The 22,252-nt window shown below is 38.7% G+C and overlaps 1 protein-coding gene across 1 annotated transcript in view; it reads right to left on the bottom strand.

The window, feature by feature from the left end:
* The window catches only part of SATB2 (SATB homeobox 2), a 148,212-nt gene that overhangs the window by 111,142 nt on the left and 14,818 nt on the right, over positions 1-22,252 (bottom strand). Inside the window, exon 3 of the mRNA XM_044432003.1 lies at positions 7,460-7,636. Within this exon, the coding sequence (XP_044287938.1) occupies positions 7,460-7,636 (177 nt within the window). The remainder of the gene's footprint in view (positions 1-7,459; positions 7,637-22,252) is intronic.

Genomic DNA, 22,252 nt, shown 5'->3' with positions numbered 1-22,252 from the left:
TCTGCAGGCAGTGAGTGAAGTTACTCGCTTGTTATTTCTATCTGTGATATCATATACTTCTTCAACTGATTACCACTCACAACCAATAAAGCCAAGTGTAGGTTTTATTTATATTTTTCCATGCTCTTTGCCAAAAAAAAAATCACATTAAAACATCATTTAATCTTCACAACTCTGAGATTACCTGTTTGTTCCTTCCTTAACAGCTTCATAGCTAAGCAAGGATTTGAATACCTTTAACATCTCCAATCATGCAACTATTGTCCTTCTGGTAGTGTTTTTCAGAAAGAAAAACCTGCAAGAAGTCTTGCTTTCTCTTAAAGATATCTGATTTTTTTTTTTTAAAGGAATTAGTGTGAAAGTGATAATTTTCTGAGATATTAGACCTTCTCAAAACATTCACCTAGATAAAATATTTCCAATGCTTGCTGAAAAGCCTCATCATGGAGATAAAATATAAACAGCTACCGGGGAAACCAATTGTTCTCTGATCATAATCCCTTCTGAACATTCAGCTCTTCACTGTATTCACCTGCAAGTAAATTATACTACATTTTGCTCCAGCAGAGAAACCAAGTGCAATGGAAAAACATAGGTTAAGTTCCTGCTGATTATTCCATTTTATGCTGCTCAAACACAAATACATTACTTATACTACTTATATGACTTGTACAGATGTTTGAAGTATAGGAAAAAGGTGCTATTAATCGTCAAGCAGAATATATCATGACAGGAATCCTGTGCAACAACACATAAATAATCAGAGGCACAAACATGAACTTTAAACAAAACAAATTGGTTATGTTCAAGAAGAACAACTCCTAAAATTATATTTTATGGTAACAACTGCATATAGGTCAAATGTAATCATGTTAATAAAATAAATATAAGGATATCTGCAACATTAAGTTAGGCTGAGTGGAAACCTGTAAGACTCTTTTATCAGCAACATCTCTGGTTCTGCTGGGAAACAAAAGTGGGTAGGGGGTACTGGTGATGTTTACTAAGAGTTTTTAACCCATAATTTAAATGGACAGGGTGTTGAAATTTAACAAAGGTGCCTTTTCAGCCAGTGTTCATTAGATACTAACATGAAAACAGTATAAATAAAAATAAAGGGCTCCAACAGCACTAATCCTGTAGGTCTAGAAAATAATCCCTGCTCTTTTGATTGCTAGCATTACATGGCTGACACTTGATATATAATTTATCCACACTTCAGCGGATAGAGTAGACAAAAATGAGTGTAGTATGCAGAAATATATACAAAGAGAGGACGCCATTTTTTCAGGTTCTCTTCCCTCAACACATTAACAATTATACAAAACAGTGAACTCTTTACCACCAGGGCTCAATGGCTCAGTTGTGGAGTTCGGGATGTTCAAACCTGAGGTTCTAATCCTAACTCAGGGCCAAAATATATGCAATGCTAAATACATTAATACATTTAACGTGTTTAACTTTTCCTCCTTCAATACTGGGAAAACACAGGTGGTAACGACAGATGATCAGCAGTTTAACCTTCTCAGAAATATCTAAGAAATAAAATATGCAAATGTTGCCCCATTAAACATTTTCATTGCTTGCATATTTTGCTCCTATCTTGTTTGTTGCAACAGAACCTTCTCTCTCTTCTTTATTATAAAAAACAGGAGAGAAGTCAGATGTGGCAGAAAAAGGTCACCCAAACTTAACATTGAAAACAGTATTAAAACTTTTCCTTTTTGAGTAGCACACCAAAATGGCTGAAAATTCAGAGTGGCTTAGTAATATGGAAGATTCATTCCCGAGGCATCATTCTCTGGAGCCTGCACAAACTTGCACAAACATGGTCCCTCTCCCACAACAAAGACAGTGTTAGAGGATGGGTTGAAACACTCCAGCCTTTTTAAGTTTCTTTATTTAAACTGCTTACATTACGCGCTGCCTGATTTGTATTACAGTCAAACACAGCAATGCGTCTTTTTATACATATGTGATGAAAGCCCTTTAGACACTGTTCCCTCTCTCTGAGACCTGGAGTGCCTGAACATCACTAGGTGTTTAACTCTGGAATGTCCACTTTTTACAGGACACCCAAACTGTCATAACCATACCATTATTCTCATTGGTTTTCCCCATGGCATTTGTCTCTTTTGAGAGTTCACAAAATCCAAACTTTCAAGAGGAGAAATCACTAATACTATTCTAACAGTTGTGGACCACATTAGAGCTGCTCTCCTGAATTTGTATTTCTCAAATTTTATACTGTGCAACTGCCAAAATTCTCTTTTCAAAGCAGCACATTGTTGATGTATGCACTCTCACTCCTCTACACTTCAGTGCTCCTTCAGTGTTACTATTCCATACAGTGTTAATTTAGCAAGATGCTTATTTTTTAAAACAAATCTATTTTGTAAGCTGCACTAAAACACTTCTTAGCCTACTTTTTAAACTGCACAATGGCAGCACTTAAATGAAATAGGAATCACTTTTCCACTTGTAGAGCTTTGCCACAGCCAGTAATGACAAAGAAACAAAGTGGGATACACACACAAAAACAGCTGTAATCCATCCCACCACCAGACGGCAAGTCAGGTTACAATTCTTTATGTACCTTATTGCAGACCAGGAAATACTACAAACCACCAGCAGAGAAGTATCTTCACTTTAAATTCTTGTAAATGTTCTAGGGAAAAAACTCACTTGCTTTTTCAAGCTGGTAACCCCACCAGTAACAATGGGTGGTATTCTTATTTTTTACTATTGTTTTATTTCTATACAGCCCAAGAGACAAAGCCCTCTGGATGGTTTACAAAATTCATGAAATATAATTTTGAAAAATACAAACAATGATAAAAACCACCCATGCCATTCTGCAAACCCAAACAGCGCTAGCAGACCTCTGCTGAACATTTTTGTTGTGCAAGTAGCTACACATTATACTTCCTGCAACGTATTGTGCAAATGGTTGCACAAGCGTAATGCACAACTAGTTGCACAATGGGTTACGTAAGTGCAATGCACAACCATTCCACATAATCTGTTATAGAAACACTTGTGCAGCCACACTTGCACAAATGCAGCTTTAGCTGAATTTTCCTCTTGCACATAATTGGGAAACTGGCTTCTGCTAGCACAGCATTATTAACATTAGCAGAATGACACAGTGGAATAATGCCCACTGCTTCCCACTTTTCCTCAGAAGCCATGCCTGTGGTTCTTGCTTAGGCCTCTCTTCCACTGCCCATCAAATGCCACACTCTATTGACTCTGTTTGTAAAAACTAGGGAACCCCAGAATTTGTAGTTGTTAAGTAGGGTGGCCACATACACATCACCAAAATACAGGGAATTCATCACCAAAACAGAAGACAAAAGAGACATGGATGTGCAGATGCAAATTAAGAATTATTATAAATCAGATAGAAAAATAGTATATTTAGGGTTTAAATTTATATTTAATTTCAACAACCTATGCTCCTTCCTTATGGTTGCTTAGCTTTACTTGGACCAGATAGCCCTTCAACCAGAAGACCACGTTTGGCCACCATATTCTTGTCCCAAAGGGTGGCATGGTTCTCTTTCTAGAGGAGGGACTGGGCCAGCAGCAAAATAGTCAGAAAATTCTTTGTTTGGTCTGACATTGCTTCTGATTGGATCAGTCCCCAAATATGCTGAACACAGGGGCAGAGGTTAGCATCTCATGCTTTGGCCCACTCAGAATTCTATGGGGACTGCACCTCTGCCCCATGGAAAGGGGAAACCTTGCTTCCCAGTAGAATGGGCTCTGACAACTTTTGATGGGCTGTTCAATGGACACATGCAAACGCTATTCTGCAGGGAAACAGAGTACACAAAGGACGCTATCCCTGTACACCCTGTTTCCCTGCAGAATTTTATTTATTGAATTTGTTTGAATTCAACTAGCATCATGCTCTTTGAGTGACCACTACAATAATAATGTAGAATAATAGAAACCAAATCAGTGTGTGTGCAGGGAAACAAAGCATGTAGGGAGCATGTCCTATTTCCAAAGCAGAACCACGTTCCCAACAACCATTCAAAGAAGGGAAAAGAGAAGCCAAATTCTCCTGGGAAACAAGGTATGCACTTCTTACACACCCTGTTTCCCAACAGAATTACTGGGATTTTGGTGGTGGCAGAAGAGCTTGGGAAGCCATACTAACAGCCATGGCAGCATATATGTAGCCTTCCCCTGCACAAGGGTACCATGATTAGGAATAGCCAAGAAATTTGGTTTGCATTTCAATGCAAACTTTAAAAATGTGCGCTTCCTAAACCTAAACATGAACTGGAACCCAACCAGCCACTGAAATGTATGCCTTTTCAAAGTGCATAGATTTTGAAAATGCATTCAAAACTGTATATAGTCTCAAACACTAAGCTTTATTCAGGTGTAAATTTGCAAAAGTGCACATAAAATACATACAAAATACAGAATTTTCAAAAATGCAGAATATTTCAAAATATTCTGTATTTCAAAATACAGAATTTTTCAAAATTTCAAAAAAGTTTTTTGTGCAAGCTAAAAAGAAAACAATTCAATGTGGGACAAAAAAAGCTTAGCATTAAAAAAAAACCAAACAAACTGAAAGAAACTGAGCTTGATAGATTTGCCCATCTCCAACTGCAATACCGTTATGTCAAAGTATACATTCTAGGATTGGCACTACAACTTAGATGTTATTAAACCTACTTCATGCCAAAGGCTCAACCTTTCAAATCATGCTAGCTTTTGTTCCTAAATATATATACTGGAAAAGATTTGGCTCAATTCCTCCTCTTCTTTTAAATTAATTTTTGTACATGTGTCTTATTAACTTTTTAAGTTTAACTTCTGTAAACCACCTAGAGAGTGATTAACCAAGAGAGTGGGTAGTTAATGGGCAGTACAAAAAGGAAAACAAACCAACAACAGTTTAATGTGATCTTCCTCACTGGAATAAATGCCTTGGAAATCATAGTAACACTATCACCCTGCTAAAAATATTATTAAAATGTATATTCCCCTGTTATGAGACTTTCAGTGTTTAAATACTGGCCCAATTCACACACCACAACCAGCCAGGAGTGACTGAGCAGAGTCTGGTGGCAAAGCTGCTACTCAGCATAAACCAGGTTTTTCAAAAAAAAATCTTGCTTACCATGACATCTAAATATGGTAACTTACATATCATCAAAGCCAAATCAAACACTCACATGGACACTCCACCAATTAATAATGCAAAGTAGGTCAATAATTTGCAAGCACCCTTGTACTAAAATCTCCCTGCATCTGTGAATCTAACACAACAAGCAAGGGCACACTCAGGTGGGTTCCTTGCATGGAGAATGGTACTCTAACAGGAAGGTTTCTATCAATTCAGTATTACAAAGCGTAACCACAGTAAATTCCTTTATCAGGTAAAAGTGTTATCTGATGGGTTCTTAGTCTTAATCAAACAGCTTTGTGGACATTATTTGCCTCGATCAATCTCACAGACTGAAGGGCAGAGCCACCCTTTGCCCTGTATAATAAAACTGAGAAAGTTAAGATTCTGGAAACTTAAGATAAGAACTCCAATTCCTATTTCACACCCAGAACTTATTAGAACAGCAATTGGCATATTCCTTTTAATGTATCTGAAATTACTATTTGTTCAAGAACATATCTATTTGTATAAAAGCTTTAACCTCAAAATCAATCAAATATTTTGCCAGCCATCATTCCATAGAAAAGACCATACAGACCATAAACAGAAAGAGAATGGGCTGCAACAATCAAATTACATCACAATAAGGGTGTGTACAAACTCCCAGTGATTAAATTGTGATTGGCATGGTTTCCTAGAAATGCACTTCCAGATGAGTATTTTTAAAAGGGCAAAATGGTGGCAACTGTTAAAATAAATAACATTTGGCAGGTCTAGCCTTATTTTTGAGTGTTTTTTAAAAGTAATTCAACAGTGAGTAGAAACATGTAAATCAACACCAAGCAGTCTCTGGACCACAACACTATAGTGCCAAACAAGCAAACATCAACCTACTAGCAAAGCTGCTGTTTCCTTAGAATGAAAAAGCCAATGGCCAATTTGAGCTGATCTCCTCTTCCTAGTTGGAATACTCCTGTATTTCCCCAAGTGCAATGCTCAACTAATGTGGGTCAGTGAATGGAATTGCATGCCTCCATTAAAGCACCCTTTCTTGAAATATCCTTTCCTTTGTAGATGCCAAGAATGATGCCTTGGCTGCTTAATTCACAACGTTCCACACGTTAGCTCCCAACATGTTGAGCAACTGTGTTAACCAAGATGGATAGTGCTGTCAAAGAGGAAGCTGGTTTACCATGACAGGAACAGCGGGATACAGCGACCTTTATATTCAGAAAGAAATGTCCCTAAACTGGCATGAAGCGGTTCTTTAAAATACTTGTATTGCTTTTTTCTGTTTGGTAAGTGAATGCTACATTGCTGAACTCTACTCTTATATGTATGTTTTAATTGTAATTAAACTCACTAACAGACAATGGGAATAATCTTCACATTGCTTTGATTTAAAAAATGCCTTCAAAATGTTGCCTTATTAGCAGTCTCTTTTCCAAGAGGCTTAGTTTCATTTAGCAAAAAACTCATATGGTGCACATGTCTCACCTTCAATATTAGACCACATAATGAAAAGACTGATTGATAGCCAGTGGCAAAATTTAAAATTCACTTGCCACCAAATTCTAACCAGCTTTACTGAGAAGTAATTCCTGGTGCAATCAATGAAACTTTTGTCCAAGCAAACATGCTTAAAAATACAGTTCTAAAGTTATTTAACTGTGTAAGCCATTCCAAATTATTTATCAAAACAAGCTGTCTCTATCTGGAGGAATAAAATTACCTATAAAATATTATCTATGGCACTCAGTCAGAAGGACAAATTAATAATACTACACAGTCATTAAATAAAAATCTGACTGAATGGGCCGTGTCCACCAAAAACTGTGCCAGAATAGATTTCCTAGTTTTTTAAGATGCCAAAAATTTCTTGGTCTCTCTTGTTCCAGTAGACTACCACATCTACCCTCTGGAAGTATTTTTATATTTATCATGAATGCCTGGTATCACATTGTGTTCTCAAAACAAGGTTTTTCAGGGTGTCAGTATGCCTTGGTTAACTATACACACACTAAAATATTCTTCTTGAGGCAGCAACTGTGAGCCGGGCAGCAAATAGATAATTATTCACATTGTGCAGCCTGATCTTCGGTATGTTCATTCTTGTGTAAGTTCTGCTATCTTCAATTGGACTCACTTCAAGTAACTGGGCATAGGGTTGCAGCTTTAATGAGTGTTTACAGGGAATTCCTTGACCAAACTGATTAGCTGCTTCCTAGGTCTGCTACAAGCTGCTGTATTTGCCTTTAGCATGCTCTCCGACTCTGGAGGATCTTCTTGTATGCTACTAAACAAACAAATGCTTTTATGCAGTACCTTGTGCCTGAGCTGCCGAGCTGTGAGAATATCCAAGAGCCAAAAGCGCAGTCTCCACCAGCTGACTAAAAAGCACATCTTTGCGAACCAGAACAAACTCCGCATGTTCTTCTCGATTATCATATTCAAGAGAAGTGTCCAGCTGCTCCACCACACAAAAGACAGGGATCATCAAACCTGGAGAAAGAAAGATTGTTGAATCCACACTTAGATAGCTTATGGAGAGCTGCAAGATTAAACCAAGGGGCAGTCTAGAAAAAGATCTTATTTTCAAATGTGACCACCCACCCATGCAGGAAGGCAGCAGCCCTTCCCTTGCTGAGGTTGAGGCTGCATGAGTGCTAGCAACTAGCTTTTGGAAGTAGACTACTTCTGAACTTGGAGGTTCTATGAGAGACCTATTTTCTGAAGATCTGCTAATCCTTTTCTGCCCCAGCTATTAATTAATTTATTATTTATTAAAAATGCATCTCCCTGCACCTCTCAGTCAGTGTACTGAGGCAACCACCATAATAAAATGCAAATTTGCATGCTAATTCAAAACAAAAGAAAAATAGATTCAATCAGCAAGCAGCAATAAAGTCAAATTTCAGTAAAAGTGAAAGAAAACAAAAATGTGGAAATGTTGCCAATTACAGTGAGCAACTTATAAACTGACAGGTGCAGGAACTTTCAAAGATGAAGAGGTACCATAACTGAGAAAGCTTTACTCCAGTTTGCTACCAACTGAACCTAAAAAGGGGAAATTCCTAATACTACCTCTAAAGAGGTTCTGAAAGGTCAAGCAGGCTCATAAAAAAATAGGTGATCTTTCAAGTATCCTAAGCCCAGGTTATAGTATTCTCTACCACAGAATAATTGCGGTTTCTAGTGCTAAAGAGTATTTCTTTTCAATGTTCTAGCACAGGGATTACAAAGGCCTTTCTACCAGGATTATTAAGGATTAATAAATCGATTATGAAATGTCCTTCTAAGGAAATTTATATCAACTGAAGTCATTTAAGATAAATCAAACACATTGCAATCAATATCAACTTGCCCTAACCACAAACTTGCTAGGTCCAGTTCACCATAAATCAAGCATATTATTCATTATTTATATTGCATTTAATTGTGTAAAGTGCTTTCCAAGCCTGAGGAATTCCTCCTCAGGGTTTACCATGCTGGTGATGTGTAGTTGCAACAGTAATCCTGCTCAGTGAGAGAGGAAACACAGATTGAGACATCTGGCATATGTACTTGGCTGAGGAGCCAATGGTGCAAAACTACCATGTGTGGGATTATGGCTGAATGCCTCTAAATTACAATCGCCCTTAAACTTAACTCCCAAATCCTAAAGCAGGGGTCACTACCTGGTCCCCTGCACTGCAGTGCATACCAGCACTGATGCCTGTCCTGGAGAACTGTACCCAGTAACTACAGTAAATAGCCCTTTCTGTTTTCCACAATGCCTCCCATGCAACATTACTCAACAGTACCACAGGAAATTAAAATGGACACTCAAGGAAATCACCAATATCAGAGTGGCTGATACTGCTGAGGAATCCCTCCATCCTGGGACCATCCTACAGAACAAAAGACTCATGGGCCAATTGTATTCCCCCTTGACTATTTGCTGCCTTCGGGGGCATTTCAATTATCCATTGTTTGCTATCCTTTGCTTCAACTTTCTGGGAATATTGAAGGCCTACCTGAACCTGTAAAAACCTGGAGAAAGGAACATGCCTGAATTTGCTTTGCTTCATCTGTCCCTGGATTCAGTGGCTCCCACTCTAGTTTTTTTTTAACGTTCCACTCATTTGCAATTATAATAAATTGAAACAAAAAGCAGCAGAAACAACAAACATCATCACCACCAACAAAAACAACCCCACCACTGTATCCCCTCACCATCACTATTCACAGCACCATTAATTTTAAAAAATGGATTGGAAAGGGAGGAGAGACTTTTCTACTCTTTGACAGCCAGTTAAAAGTGGAAACAAAAGCATTGTGTGCTATTCCCACTGAACTCAGTGAGGGACAGAGATGGTGGAGGAGAGAAGACACAGAACAAGGAGACCAAGGGAAAATGGGGGTGAAGCAAGGGTCGGAAGCAAAGGGAGGGCTAACAGAGAATGTCATAGAAACAGGAAAGTGTACAGAAAGAAAAGGGCTGTTCACTGAGAATGAGCTGAACACAGTGGATTAAACTGCCAAAAGGAAAATCCCACAGTTAGAGTCTTATGTTCTTTCTGAGTTACTAACAATGCAAAATTGGTCCTCAAAATTATTTGAGTGGTGTGTTTTAGCACAACCAACTATTGTCTGAATCACACCAGTGCTCCACTGCATCTAGGTTTTTAACATTTTTATATAGACCAAAGTAACATGGTTAAATTTGATGTGCTCAGTTCCATTAGAATTCCAATTAATTTCTGTAGGTCCATTTTGGTCATCCTTTCTACAGAGATTTACAGAATGAACAAGTTAATTGTTCAGAGTTTAGTCAAGTACTATACAAACTACGAAAGATGCACTATTGATACAAAATATCTCAAAAAACAGACAGTTTATATTTTGATCAGGTCACTTGTTCCAAAAAGGAAGTATATCCCTAGAAATCAGCTATATTTCGTCTGGACAGTGACTTTTTTTTTTTTTTTTGGTTCTTTTCCAAGCTAAAAGGAACCTCAAAACCAAAGTTTGTCTGCTTAGAGTTCAAAATAATAAAATAATGTATTTACAAACTTGGACATTAGAAAAGTAGAACATCCTCATAGGTCTTACTTAAACTATCTCTTGGCTATGCGATCTAGGGATTCTTGAAAACATCTTTGACCGTTGACCATCTTGTTCTAAGCACTGAAGGGATTTTGTGAAGCATTGTTTAGGTGGTACTAGACACAACAGTGTTTGCTTTGGAGGGCAGTTTATAAAATGGTTTCTGGAATGGAGGGCCTAGGCTGGAAAGAATGATTGCCTTTTTTCAAATGTTTTGTGGATTGTCCATTAGTGAAATATTCAGAAAGACTAGCATAATCTTGACCGTGATATCACACTTCCTTCTTGACTGCTTCTGTTGGAAATTATTAAGTCTACCACAATAAGAGGCAGGCCTAGCAATGCATTTAAGTTTGTTTTGCAGCTAAATTAATAATGAAACATGGGAAACCTGGAAATTAATGGTCAGTTGATACATCACTGAGAAGTTTGAGAGGTTTTAGTACTGGTTAACACACAAAAGGGAAGAGAAACTTTTTAATTTTTTAAAAATCCCCAAATTAGAACTTTTTAAGATATAAAAGTAATTTCAGCTAGTCACATATTCTCAGCTTAACCCACCTCACAGTGGTGTTGTGAGAATAAGAATGGAATGGAGTAGAACTATGTAAGTTGCCTTGCATACCTCAGAAGAGATAAAAAGGTGAGATATAAATGCACTATTATTATAGTAATAGAAAATTAAGCTAAGAAAACATGGTTTTAGGGCTTTATCATATAATACAGCTCAAACACAAGTCTCTCAAAATCAATATATGTCAAAAACCCATTGAGCTTCACAGTCCCAAGTCAAGTTATTACAGTAGTCAAACCTGGAGTGACAATGTGAGTCACTAAAAGCTGACTAGGGAATAAATACGACTAGGCCTCTTTTCCTCAGGAATGGAAATAGCTGGCAAACCATAGTTGCTAAAGGCACATCTGGCCACTGCCATCACTTGCATATCCAAAAGCAACAAGAGATCCCAGTGCCTTCAGACTTGTCTCTCCAGGGGACTGAAATCCAATCCAAGCTAGGCATTATGTCTCCTCCAAAGCCTTCAGAATCTCCAAGAGTACTTCAATTTTAACTGGATTAATATTTAGTTTGTTCACCCTCACCTATGGTAAATGCCCAGAATTTAAGATAGAAACAAGAGAGAGCTGGGTGCCTTCTCAAATCATTGACATCTTAGCCCATATCTCTGGATTATTTTACCCAGCAGTTTCACACAGCAGTTAAAATGCATGGGTACAAAAGGTTATGTGGCAGAACAAAAGTCCCTCAGCATCTGCAAACTCACCTTGTCCAGATGTGCAAAAGAATACTAAGATTAAGGGTATCAAACAGTTCAGGAGAATCAATCAACAGGTCCCACTCCCTGTGATCTCCTAGTGCAGCTCATCAATTAGCATGCCCAAAGCAGCTCCAGTTCCATGTTTGGGTTGGAGGCCAAACTAGAACAGATCCAATTAATTTTAATTGAGAATACTGTAAAAAATGTCCTAACATATTTGCTCTAACCTTTTTGGGGCAGTGAACACATTTGGAACGTTAAGAGTACTGCAGTCACTCTCATAAAATGGTTGCCATGTTTGGCATGCTCAAGCACAACATCCATAGTCTGTTATATTTATGCATTAATCTTTTTAAAAATCACATAAAAATAAATGAAATGAAATCACATGAAAGTACCATTTTAAATGTATTTTTCTCTCAAAACATACATGTTAAATGTATTTTGATATTTGGGCCAAGATGGGATGAAGACACAGGGTCATGGTTTTTTGTGTTCTCTTCAATGCCAATCTGGATGCTAAAGGGTTGGGGATGACCAGGAGTGCGTTTGCATTGCTGATGCTAGAGATACCTGGTCATAAATGCCTTTGTCACATCCTATTTGGACAACCATAATATGCTCTACATGGGGCTGCCTTTGAAAAGTGTTCAGAAATTTCAGCTGGTCCAGAATGCTATTGTCAGACTGTTAAGTTAAACAGAACACACAACTTACACTGTTACGGCAGTTTCCCTGTTTACCAATCTGTTTCCATGCTTAATTCAACCTACTGCTTAGAATCTGAGAAGCCCTAGATGATTTGGGACGAGGTTACCTGAAAGATTGCCTTCTCCCATTTGAGTCTACCTGATGCTCAAGATCTTCTGAAAAGAACTTTCTTTCAAGACCACAACCATGTCTGGAGGTGACATGTGAGGGAGTCCGGTTTTGGAGAATGTGGAACTTCCTCCCCAGGCAGTCAGGTTCATGTGCTCCCTCCCTCTCTCTACTATCCTTCCAGTGGCAGGCAATGAGCACTTTATTCAGGAAATTGGCCTGTGAGTGGTTCCACAGGTTGGGTGCTCTTTTTAATCCATAACTATGTTTTAATTGGAAGTTACATTATTGTTTTACTTTATTTGTGAAAGCCACTTTGAGTGCAATTTTAGTAGAAAGGTGGGGTATCAATCAAGTAAATAAATAAGAATCGTATTGGAGCATTTGAAAAAAATTGACTTTGCTGATAGTTACATTCGAGTCCACATCTTTAGTCTAGGAGGTGTGGCTCAGGTAATTTTATTGCAAAATTCTCAAAGACATAATTCTTCAGTCATCCCAAGTTAACACATAAACTGATTCAGTGCTAATCTAATGTTCCTTTATTCAGGAACTTTCAGGTATGATCTTATTCTGATAGGCATTCAAAAGAGATCCATGCTCATCAATACATACATATATTTATTTATTTGAAGTTTATCCCACCCCATTAGCCATAAGGTTTTATTAGCTTTTTATCCTGCCCCATTAGCCATAAGGCTTCCATAACATACAACACAGATCCCCCTAAGGAGGTACAAGCAAAGCCTAAGGAATATCTCTTTGAGTTTGAGGGAGTAAGTGAAGTCATCTTTGAAAAGATGGGAGGGCAGTTCATTTCATGGTGTGTACTTTTTATCCTTTTGCTTCCTTAGAATCTGCACTGTAAGAATATATAACTAGTCAACAAGTTTGAAGAGAACTCTTCCTGCCTGCCTTCTTTTGATCTGCCTCCTTCAAAGTTCTTGTAAATAAGAATTAAGAAACACATAGGGCACTTCTTATCAGCAACACTATGGGACTGCGGCTGAACAACCCAGTGAATTTTTCGGCGCCAGGCGAAGACCTTTTTATTTATGCAGCATTTTAAATGTTAATATTATTGAATTTTATTCGGCCAGGGCGGCTTATTTTATTTTACTGTATATATTTTAATTGTCATTGTTTTAATGTATTTTGTATTCAATGTTGTAAGCCGCCCCGAGGCCTTGGCAAGGGGCGGCATAGAAATGTTTTAATAAATAAAAAATAAATAAATAAATTATACACCCAACCAGCACCTCTATCAACAAATGGACAGGGCTGGAGGAAGCCTTGGACAGAGTGCCTGCAGAGGGCCAACTGCTGCATAAGCAGCACCGAGACATGCCTTCCACTTGCCCTGCCCCCATTTTTCAGTGCTCCTCTGCAGGGAGTACTACAGAAAGGGGGCCAGGGGACCTGCAACCCCAACGTTTGCTGACCCCAGCCCCAGCCTCAACCTCAGCAACAGAGATGGTTTCTCTGTCACAGACATGTCACAGACACCTATTGGACAGCACCCCTTATATGTGAACATGATGCTACAGCCCCATCATGTATCATTTTGACCATACATATCTGGCATTTTCTTCTATTTAACCTTCCCCTCCATCACCATCTTTTCCCCCTAGAAGTAGTCGCAAAACACTGTGCAGTTCTTAATAAGCGTTCCACATTATAGAGGCTTTTTACCTGGGACTTTTGAAATATTCTAGGTGTTGCACAGCTGTCACTCAGTTGAACAGATGATGTCCCCTCAACCTGTGCTTCTGTTTCATTATGAAAGAACTGAAGTTTGCCTACACCAAAAGAGCTTGCCCACCCTGATAATCTCCTGTAAGGGCAACTATGGTAGATGTGTACACCCCCTGCTTGTGCACAGGCAATTTCTCATTAGTTTTCTAGTGTCCGCCGCCACCTTTGGGATTAAGAAAGTTTATCCCATTCCTCACTTAATTTAAAATAAATACCCATTACATGGATAAAAGTACTAAGAAAGTGTCAAGAGAAAGCAGCATTATCTTGCCATAAGGAAGGTCCTTCGTTTGAAATAGAGGCACTCACTGACCTGATTGCACATAATACCAAGTCAAGGTTTACTTAGCCCATGAATGGTTGAATTTTAGGTCATTCTGGTATGTGTGAAATCAGAGCTAGTGTGGCATGGTGGTTAGAGCGTTGGACTGGCTCTTGGGAGATCGGGGTTCTAATCCCCACTTGGCCATGAAAGCTGACTGTGTGACTTTGGGCCAGTAACAAACTTTCAGCCTAGTCTATTTCAAAGGGTTGTTGTTGCAAGGATGAAATAGAAAGGAGGAAAAATCTTGTAAACCACTTTGGTTTCTTAACAAGAAGGAAGGTGTGGTATAAATGTAATGTAATAACAGTAATAATGTGAATGTGGCCACATAAACAAACAGTTGTTACCCATGAACAGCCCAGAAAGAGAACCTATGGTTTGTTGTTGGAGTGCAAATTCTGGGTTATTTAAACCACAAGTTGCTTTTAGAAGTGAAATCAGAACTGTGTGTTGTTCGTGGCATGTTTTGCCAGGCTACTGAGGCAACAGGCAGAGAAAAGAAAAACCCCTGCTGCTCTGTATGCCACTACTACAGCACCACAGAGCGTTTTTGGGATACAGGGAATGTGTGAGCGGAGGAGGAAAGAAACAAATAAACAAAGAAATGAGAAAACAAATCATAGATTATTTGATCATCTTCCAGACAAACCCTGAGTAGAGGAAACAGCCATAACATGGATTAAACCATGGGTTAGCACTATGGGCCAACCAGGTCATGATGTTGATTTGAGAACCCCTCAGTAAGAGCAATTAAATAGTCAATTGTCTTACCACTGCATTGCACCTTACTCTCAGCTACATTCCCAGGTATTGGGACAGAGTCTGCTTATCCTAGTGTAATATGGAAATAACCAAGACTGCATAGGGTATAGCATACATTTACTTCTTGTCAGATTAATTCTATTTGATATTGTGTATCCTATTGGAGTGTAAACTATTTCCAAACAAGAGTTCAGTCAGTTTTAATAAGACAATACTACTGCAAGTTTTAATATACTAGGGTTCTTTGCAAAGAACTCAAGTTCTGGACTCCAAAGAATATAACGACCCAGAATTTCTTTTGGAAATCTCCAAATTTACAAGCATACATTCTTATGCAGGTGCAGTCTATCAGAATTATTATAAGTTGAAAACAAATGTGGCTGTATATTCCAAAGGCTACTGCTTTCTAATTAATTCAACCAAGCCAAATAAAAGCATTACATTATCAGCGTGATGCAATCAAAACTAACATTAACAGACACATCTCATTTATAAATGAAAGATGCAAGTACTCTCCAAGCTTCAAGTAGTCTAAAATGGAAGTGAAAACCTTCCAAACTATTCATGACCACGCTAGGGGATGGGGGGAGGGGAGTGTCTGAGCTAGATACATAGGTTTGTCCTTATAATGGGGACCCATATTAGCATTACATGGAAATGCAGTTTTGTGTCTACCATTCTGACAGTGTATAGCAAAGAATTCCCCAGTTGCTGGGAATGACAGGTGGTAAAGAACTATTAAACTCTCAGGTCCTACTTGAGAGTTTGCCATATGTAACTGCGCAAAAGAAGGGTTTTGCTGGATGTGTTCAAGGATTCCTCTAGTCCATCTCTGTTCACAGAGTGGCCTAGAATAAGACAAAAAATCTCCCTATCCACTTTTTCCACAGCTGGCATCATGCCCCTTGATATGTATATGTGTGGAAGTAGAAGGGAGTTCAAATCTAATTCTGAAAAGATAGCTGCGCTTGTCCCAGGCAGGCCTCAGTGGAAAGACTGTGCCACAATCCTCCCAAACTGATCTGGCAAGAACAGTACTCAGGAAGATCTGAAGCCGAGTTCTCATGCTAGTTCACCATGTATTGTCATTGTACATGAAAGTCTCTGCACTTTCCTCTATAAAATTTATTAGTGGTATACTGAGAAGAGCCATAATGAAGAGTAAATTGTGGAGCAAGGGGCAGACTTCAAAGAATTCAAGAATACAGTTAGACGATATCTAGTAAGATATACAGCTTGAAACAATCCAGACCAAGCAAACAAAAATATAGGACTGGAAGTAAGAGGATGTTGATATCCTTGACTGTTTCAAGAGCTGGAAAAATATACTGTAAAATATCATACAGTTATGCTTAGTGTCAATGTAAATTGAAAAGTATGCCATTGCTAAAGATACAGTGGTACATATGTTCAAATAAGCAAAGGTGCAATCCTATGGATGTTTAGACAGAAAAAGTCTAAAAGTTGTAGGACTTTCTGTCTAACAATCTACAGGATTGAGCCTTAAATCAGTTAACAAGAATGTGAAACAGGAGTACAGTTTAGAGCAGGAACAAAACTGAAGCACATCTTTCCTAACATGTCAAATAAATTCTCCTTCTTCATACCCTACTATCAGATTTACATAGAAATGCTGAACGTTAAAACTTCTCTCTGATTTCCACAAAATTACAGCTATCTTTTGCTCTAAAAATGTAACCTTTGCAATACTACTTTACACATTTAAATAGCCATTTGGGTGAACAAGCCATATAAACAACTTATCAACTGGCAGACAGATTAATGCAGCTTATCATTTCAGCACGTTTCACATCTATTTCTTTTCTGAACATTCTTTGGTCCATAGAAGTGAGGAAAAGCCAACACAAAAAGTGAAAACTCTTTTTATCAAATGTAGCTTTTTTCTAGAAAATAAAATACAAATCAAAGGTGGATTCAAGCAGAATAGGAACAGAGAGAGTATGCGCTTGCTTGCTTTTGGCTGGAGAGATATGGAGGTGCTGGACCCCCCCCCCCCCCGGTTTTGTCCTGTAGGGGTTGGGAAGACAGGGCAAGCACCACCCCCTTTTTCTTTCTCCAAGAGTTTTGGTGATGGGGCAGAATAAGCTGTCAATTTCCTCACCCCACCCCCTTTTTAAAATATTTCTTTCCCTCTTTTCCACATTTATATAACTGATTGCCAGAAATGCAATGGATTGACTCCAAAGAGGAAGCCACAGTCTTTAATTTACAAGAGTCAAGGGGGCCTGTCATGGATAGAACATTTTGGAAGGCTTTCATTCATAAGTCAGAGACGATTCGAGGGCACATAACAACAACAAGGCTAACTGAGCTAAACACAAAAATGAACTTTAAAGGAGCATTCCCTGCACACATCACATTTTCAACTCCTACTTTTCCTGCAATTGCCTATTCATGAGCGTGCGCCCTAACTATGATAAATGTATTCTGCACAATTACTGCAAGTTTGCTTTCTTAGAAATAGAAGGGGCTCTCATGTAGATCCCCCTGAGATGTGGGGAAGAGTAAATGGCTAAGAAATGGAATCCTCCCTGTGTGGGTACAGCATATCATGCCCAATGCATTCAAGTGAGGGATCACGGTTCCATTCACCTTGAAGTGATCCTACATGTAGACTATAACTTGATTTCATAATAAAAAAGGCTGATAACCTGAATATGTAAAATACAGCCTGAATTTAATACACCTGTAGTGCAAACCTATATCCATCTACTTGGAAGTCAGGCTCACAGAGCTCAATAGGGCTTACTCTCGTGTAAGTTAGGAGTACAACCTTACTGTAACTAAAATAAAGAGGAAAAATAAATCAAAGGATATCAGATTGATTAGGGACAATCATTCTGAAATAAAAACAACAACAGATGAATTTCAGCCTCATCTTTCCTTCTGGTCTCTTCAATGTAATGAGTAACCCACAGGAGCAATCATAATGAAAAATAATGAATAGTTTATTTTGTTTAACAAAACCTGAGGAAAAGAGGGAACAGTTAGAATCTTGCTTTCCCTCCCTGACCAAAAGACAATTCCATTGTTTAAAGTTAATTTTCCTCATAGACAGCCATCGCTTTCAGGAAAAAGCAACCCAAGAGACAAGTGGTTCAAAGACCAAGATGCTTTCCGACACTTAGACACTTACTGGGGAGTATCTGAGAAATGCACTTGTGTTTTCTCCTCACAGGTACCCACAGTACTGAAGCAAAAACTCTTCTTCCCTCTTCTTGGGAGAATCTGTATGAAAGTGACATGCTGATGTGCTGCTCTGTAAATTTGGCAAGATTTTTCTAGATACTACCAAAGGACGGTATCCAGAAACATTAAAAACTGGGAAGGAATGTGCAATATACATATGGTATGGCGGATTAGCAAAAGGAGTGCATAGCCTAAAAAATATTTAGAATTGTTTAATTTATTTATTCGTAATCCCCTTTTTTCTTATAACAAACACAAAGCGACTTACATGATTCCCCTCCTCCTGCTCTCAGTCTTATCCCACAGTAGCAACCCTGTGAGGTAGGCTGGGAGTCCATAACTTGCCCAAACTGGGAGTCCATAACTGGTCCAAAGTCACCCAGTTGGCTCCATGGCTAAGCAGGTACTAGAACCCAGCCTGCCTGGGTTGTACCAGTCCTACACTCTTAACTGCTATGCCACACTTACTCTCACTCTTGTAAGTGAAAGCTTTTACAGGCAGAGAATCACATGAATAGAGGAAAGGTGAGAAACAGCAAATGCTCATTCCTGATAGACCATAATTCTAACTTTCTATATGCAAAGGGACACAATATTCCTCAAACAGTAGTATGTGGGGTAGGGCTGTCACAAAAGTCTATTTTGTCACAGAGCCAACCTTTTTCACAGAAGGTCTAGCAATACAGAGTTTTCCTTACGGAAGATTTATATTGGATAGGACTGCTAGGAGTCACATAAAGATGGCGAGAGAGTTACACCTCATCCATTGGACCTTTTGATCATCTCTACAGCAGGTAATATATTCCATTTCCAAAACAGATTCTACTTTTCCTACTCTAACTTATTATTACTTTATTTTATATTACATTACATTTATATTCTAACTTCCTTTCTCTTGCAGAGAACCCAAGCTTAGCTTACAAGTTTACTTAGATAGTAAATTAAAGCATAAGGAGATGCATACCACACAATTGTTCAAAAGGATTATAAAGCTTCAAAGAGAATACTAACTTACGTGTTGGCTTATCATCGCAATTGTCACTGTTGTCTTTTGACAGTGTCATTAACTATCAGGAAAGAAAACTGTCAAACCCAAGTTCTCCATGTACACTGGAGGGGAGCTGTTATCCAGTCCCCCAACTAAAAATAGTTCTGCACTCTTAATCTCTACTGTGTGCACACCTTAAAAAGCAAGCACTGCCCAATTTAGCTAATTCTTAAGACAACTTAGTCATTTCATTTCTTGTTTTATAAACAGCCCACATCACTATAAAATAACATGATCTAATGGAAACTATTCTAATGTCACACTTCAAACATGTGACGCCATTTTAGAAATAGTGCTCTAAATGCTTTTCTAAAAGCTACTTAATATGTAAAATTGCTTTTTATGCCTACATAGCATTAAAAATGGTCCAGAGGGGAGAGTATTAAAGAGAATTCCCTGTGCAGCTATAATTTTTAAATGCCAATTTCTATGCCAAATTCTACCCACAATTAATTTTAATGATCACATTACAATGTCTTTAAAGCACAACTACAAATAGACCTTGTACTGAAATATTAAGGTGTGTTCTACAACTTTAGAGTAAAACGTTTTCCGGAACATCAAGAATCTATTCAAGACTTAGGAAGCTACAAAAATTCTGCAGAATTCAAAGAGCAGCACATTTTAATTTTATTTGGGATTATTTGTTTACATAGATTCACAGGAACTATTATTCTTAGTTCTTATTTCTACTGTACAATATATGGCCTGTACGATAGTTAAATGTTCAACACTTTTACAAATAAGAACAAACAACTGTCCAGCCAAATACTGTAATTAAACAGCCTGACAATATCTACCCACAGATTCAAAATGCATTTTGAATCAGTGAAATTTAGAAACAGGTATACACTGCCCTATCAATACCTTAAAACACCAAAACATTTAAAAAGCAATGGCATTGATAGTTGTATCAATGCCATTTTCTTGGTTTAATTTCAGCTGAAACAAAAGTATTTAAGCTTTTTCCTGCATTCCTAATGAAAATTGAGAACTGTTTATTACAAAAACACTGAAATAGAGCATAGTAGAAAAGACTAACTGCCTATCCAATCCAGAATGCTGTTGGCAGTGACCTGTCAATTGCCCATAGGAAGCCAAAAAGCAGACTGTGTCCAGAGCAGTGCCTTCCCAACCATGTTTCCCCATAAGTGGTATTCACAGTCATACACTTTCTGATACTGGGGGTAGCAGCCATTAACAATGTAATCCTCCACGAATTTATCTTGTCTTTCAAAGTCATCCTAATCAGTTTGTAGTTTTAGTATTCTGAGAGTGGGAGAAACACTTTCTCCACAATATGCATAATTTTGTGCAACTCTGCTATGTGACCCCTCATTTCTTTTCCAAGCTATAAGTCCCCTCAAACTGTAACCATTCCACATAGGAAACGTGCTCCAATACATTGGTTATTTGGTTGCCATTTTCTGCAACTTCCATAGCGACTATCTTCCTTGAGTTTTTCTAAATAATAATAATTATTATAATTCTTCTAAATTAATGATTGAATACTTGGCAATATCTGACCACTCAAATTACCAACCTTAATCTCTTTGCATAGAATCCAACTACAAAGTAGGCGCTGGTGAAAATATATAGGACAAGAGGAGAACAGTTAAGTGGAATCAGAGATGAAGAAACTTGCATTTTAAAAGATGAAGCACAGGGGTCCTCAAACTTTTTCACCAGGGGGCCAGTTGAAAGGTGCCAGTGCTGGGTGTGGGCTGGAAAGGTGCTGCTGGCGGCACATGGGTGCTGGGGGGGGGGCGGTGCGCGCAGGCATGGTGAGGCATGGGCGGGAACGTGTGGCGAGAGGAGGCGAGGTGGGAGTGGGCACGTGGCGTGAGGCAGCGGCGGGTGTGAGAGGCAGCTGCTTGCTCACTTGGAGATCGTTTTCTCCGAACGAGTCCAAAATAATTTCCGCGCGAGCAAGCCACCACCTCCCCACATGTAGGGCAAGGCAGGCGGGCGCGCACATGGGCGTGGGTGCACATGCAGCAAGTCCAAAACCTCTGAGGTGGGCCAGATAAATGGGCATGGCAGGCCGGATCAGGCCCGCAGGCTGTAGTTTGAGGACCCATGCTGTAGCACATCTCTATTAATGACTGATGCAACAACTGAGGGTTGGCACTACATGACTGAACTCTGTATTCATTCACCTCCTTTTCATGTTCCAAATTTCTTCTCCAATTTTAGGAAAGTTATAAACCACTCTGCCACTACATTTGAACTAGGTAAACTATCTAATGACTGGTTATCTATGGGAACATCTCCTTCCATACAAGTCTGCCCATGCCTTAAGATCATCTGTGGAAGCCCTTCTCCAAGAGACCTCCCTGAGAGAGGTGAGGATCTAGCACCCTGATTATGGAACTCATTTCCCAGAGGAATGTGCCTGGTGCCAATGCTTTATTTGTCCTGACACCAGGCCAAAACCTTTTTATTTGCCCAGTTTTAAACTGTTAAATGGTAATTTTATTTTAGCATCAAGTACTGGCATTAAGGAGTTTTTAATTGTTTTATTGTTTGATTTTTTTTAAACCATTATGAGATTTTTAATGAATGGCAGTATAGATAGATAGATGGATAGAGCCACATAAGCTTAGAGTCTGATAGTTTAATGAGAAACTATGGTTTGTTATTATGGGGGAAAACCTACTTTGTTAGTGTCTCCCTTTGCTCAAACCCTTTCACCTTGTGGATTAGGATGGGGCCTCACCCTTTTAAAGCCAACTGAGTTGCACTATTGCACGGCCCGAGCTCTGGCAGTAGCCCTATTACCTTCTCACTGCCTTCCCACACCAAATGTAGATATGCAAACATACTCCTGGGCA

This window comes from Varanus komodoensis, unplaced genomic scaffold, assembly GCF_004798865.1.
Source record: "Varanus komodoensis strain SLA01 unplaced genomic scaffold, ASM479886v1 scaffold23, whole genome shotgun sequence".
Classification (NCBI taxonomy): domain Eukaryota; kingdom Metazoa; phylum Chordata; class Lepidosauria; order Squamata; family Varanidae; genus Varanus; species Varanus komodoensis.
The sequence above is the reverse complement of the archived record's forward strand: the minus strand, read 5'-3'. Positions and strand labels throughout refer to the sequence as shown.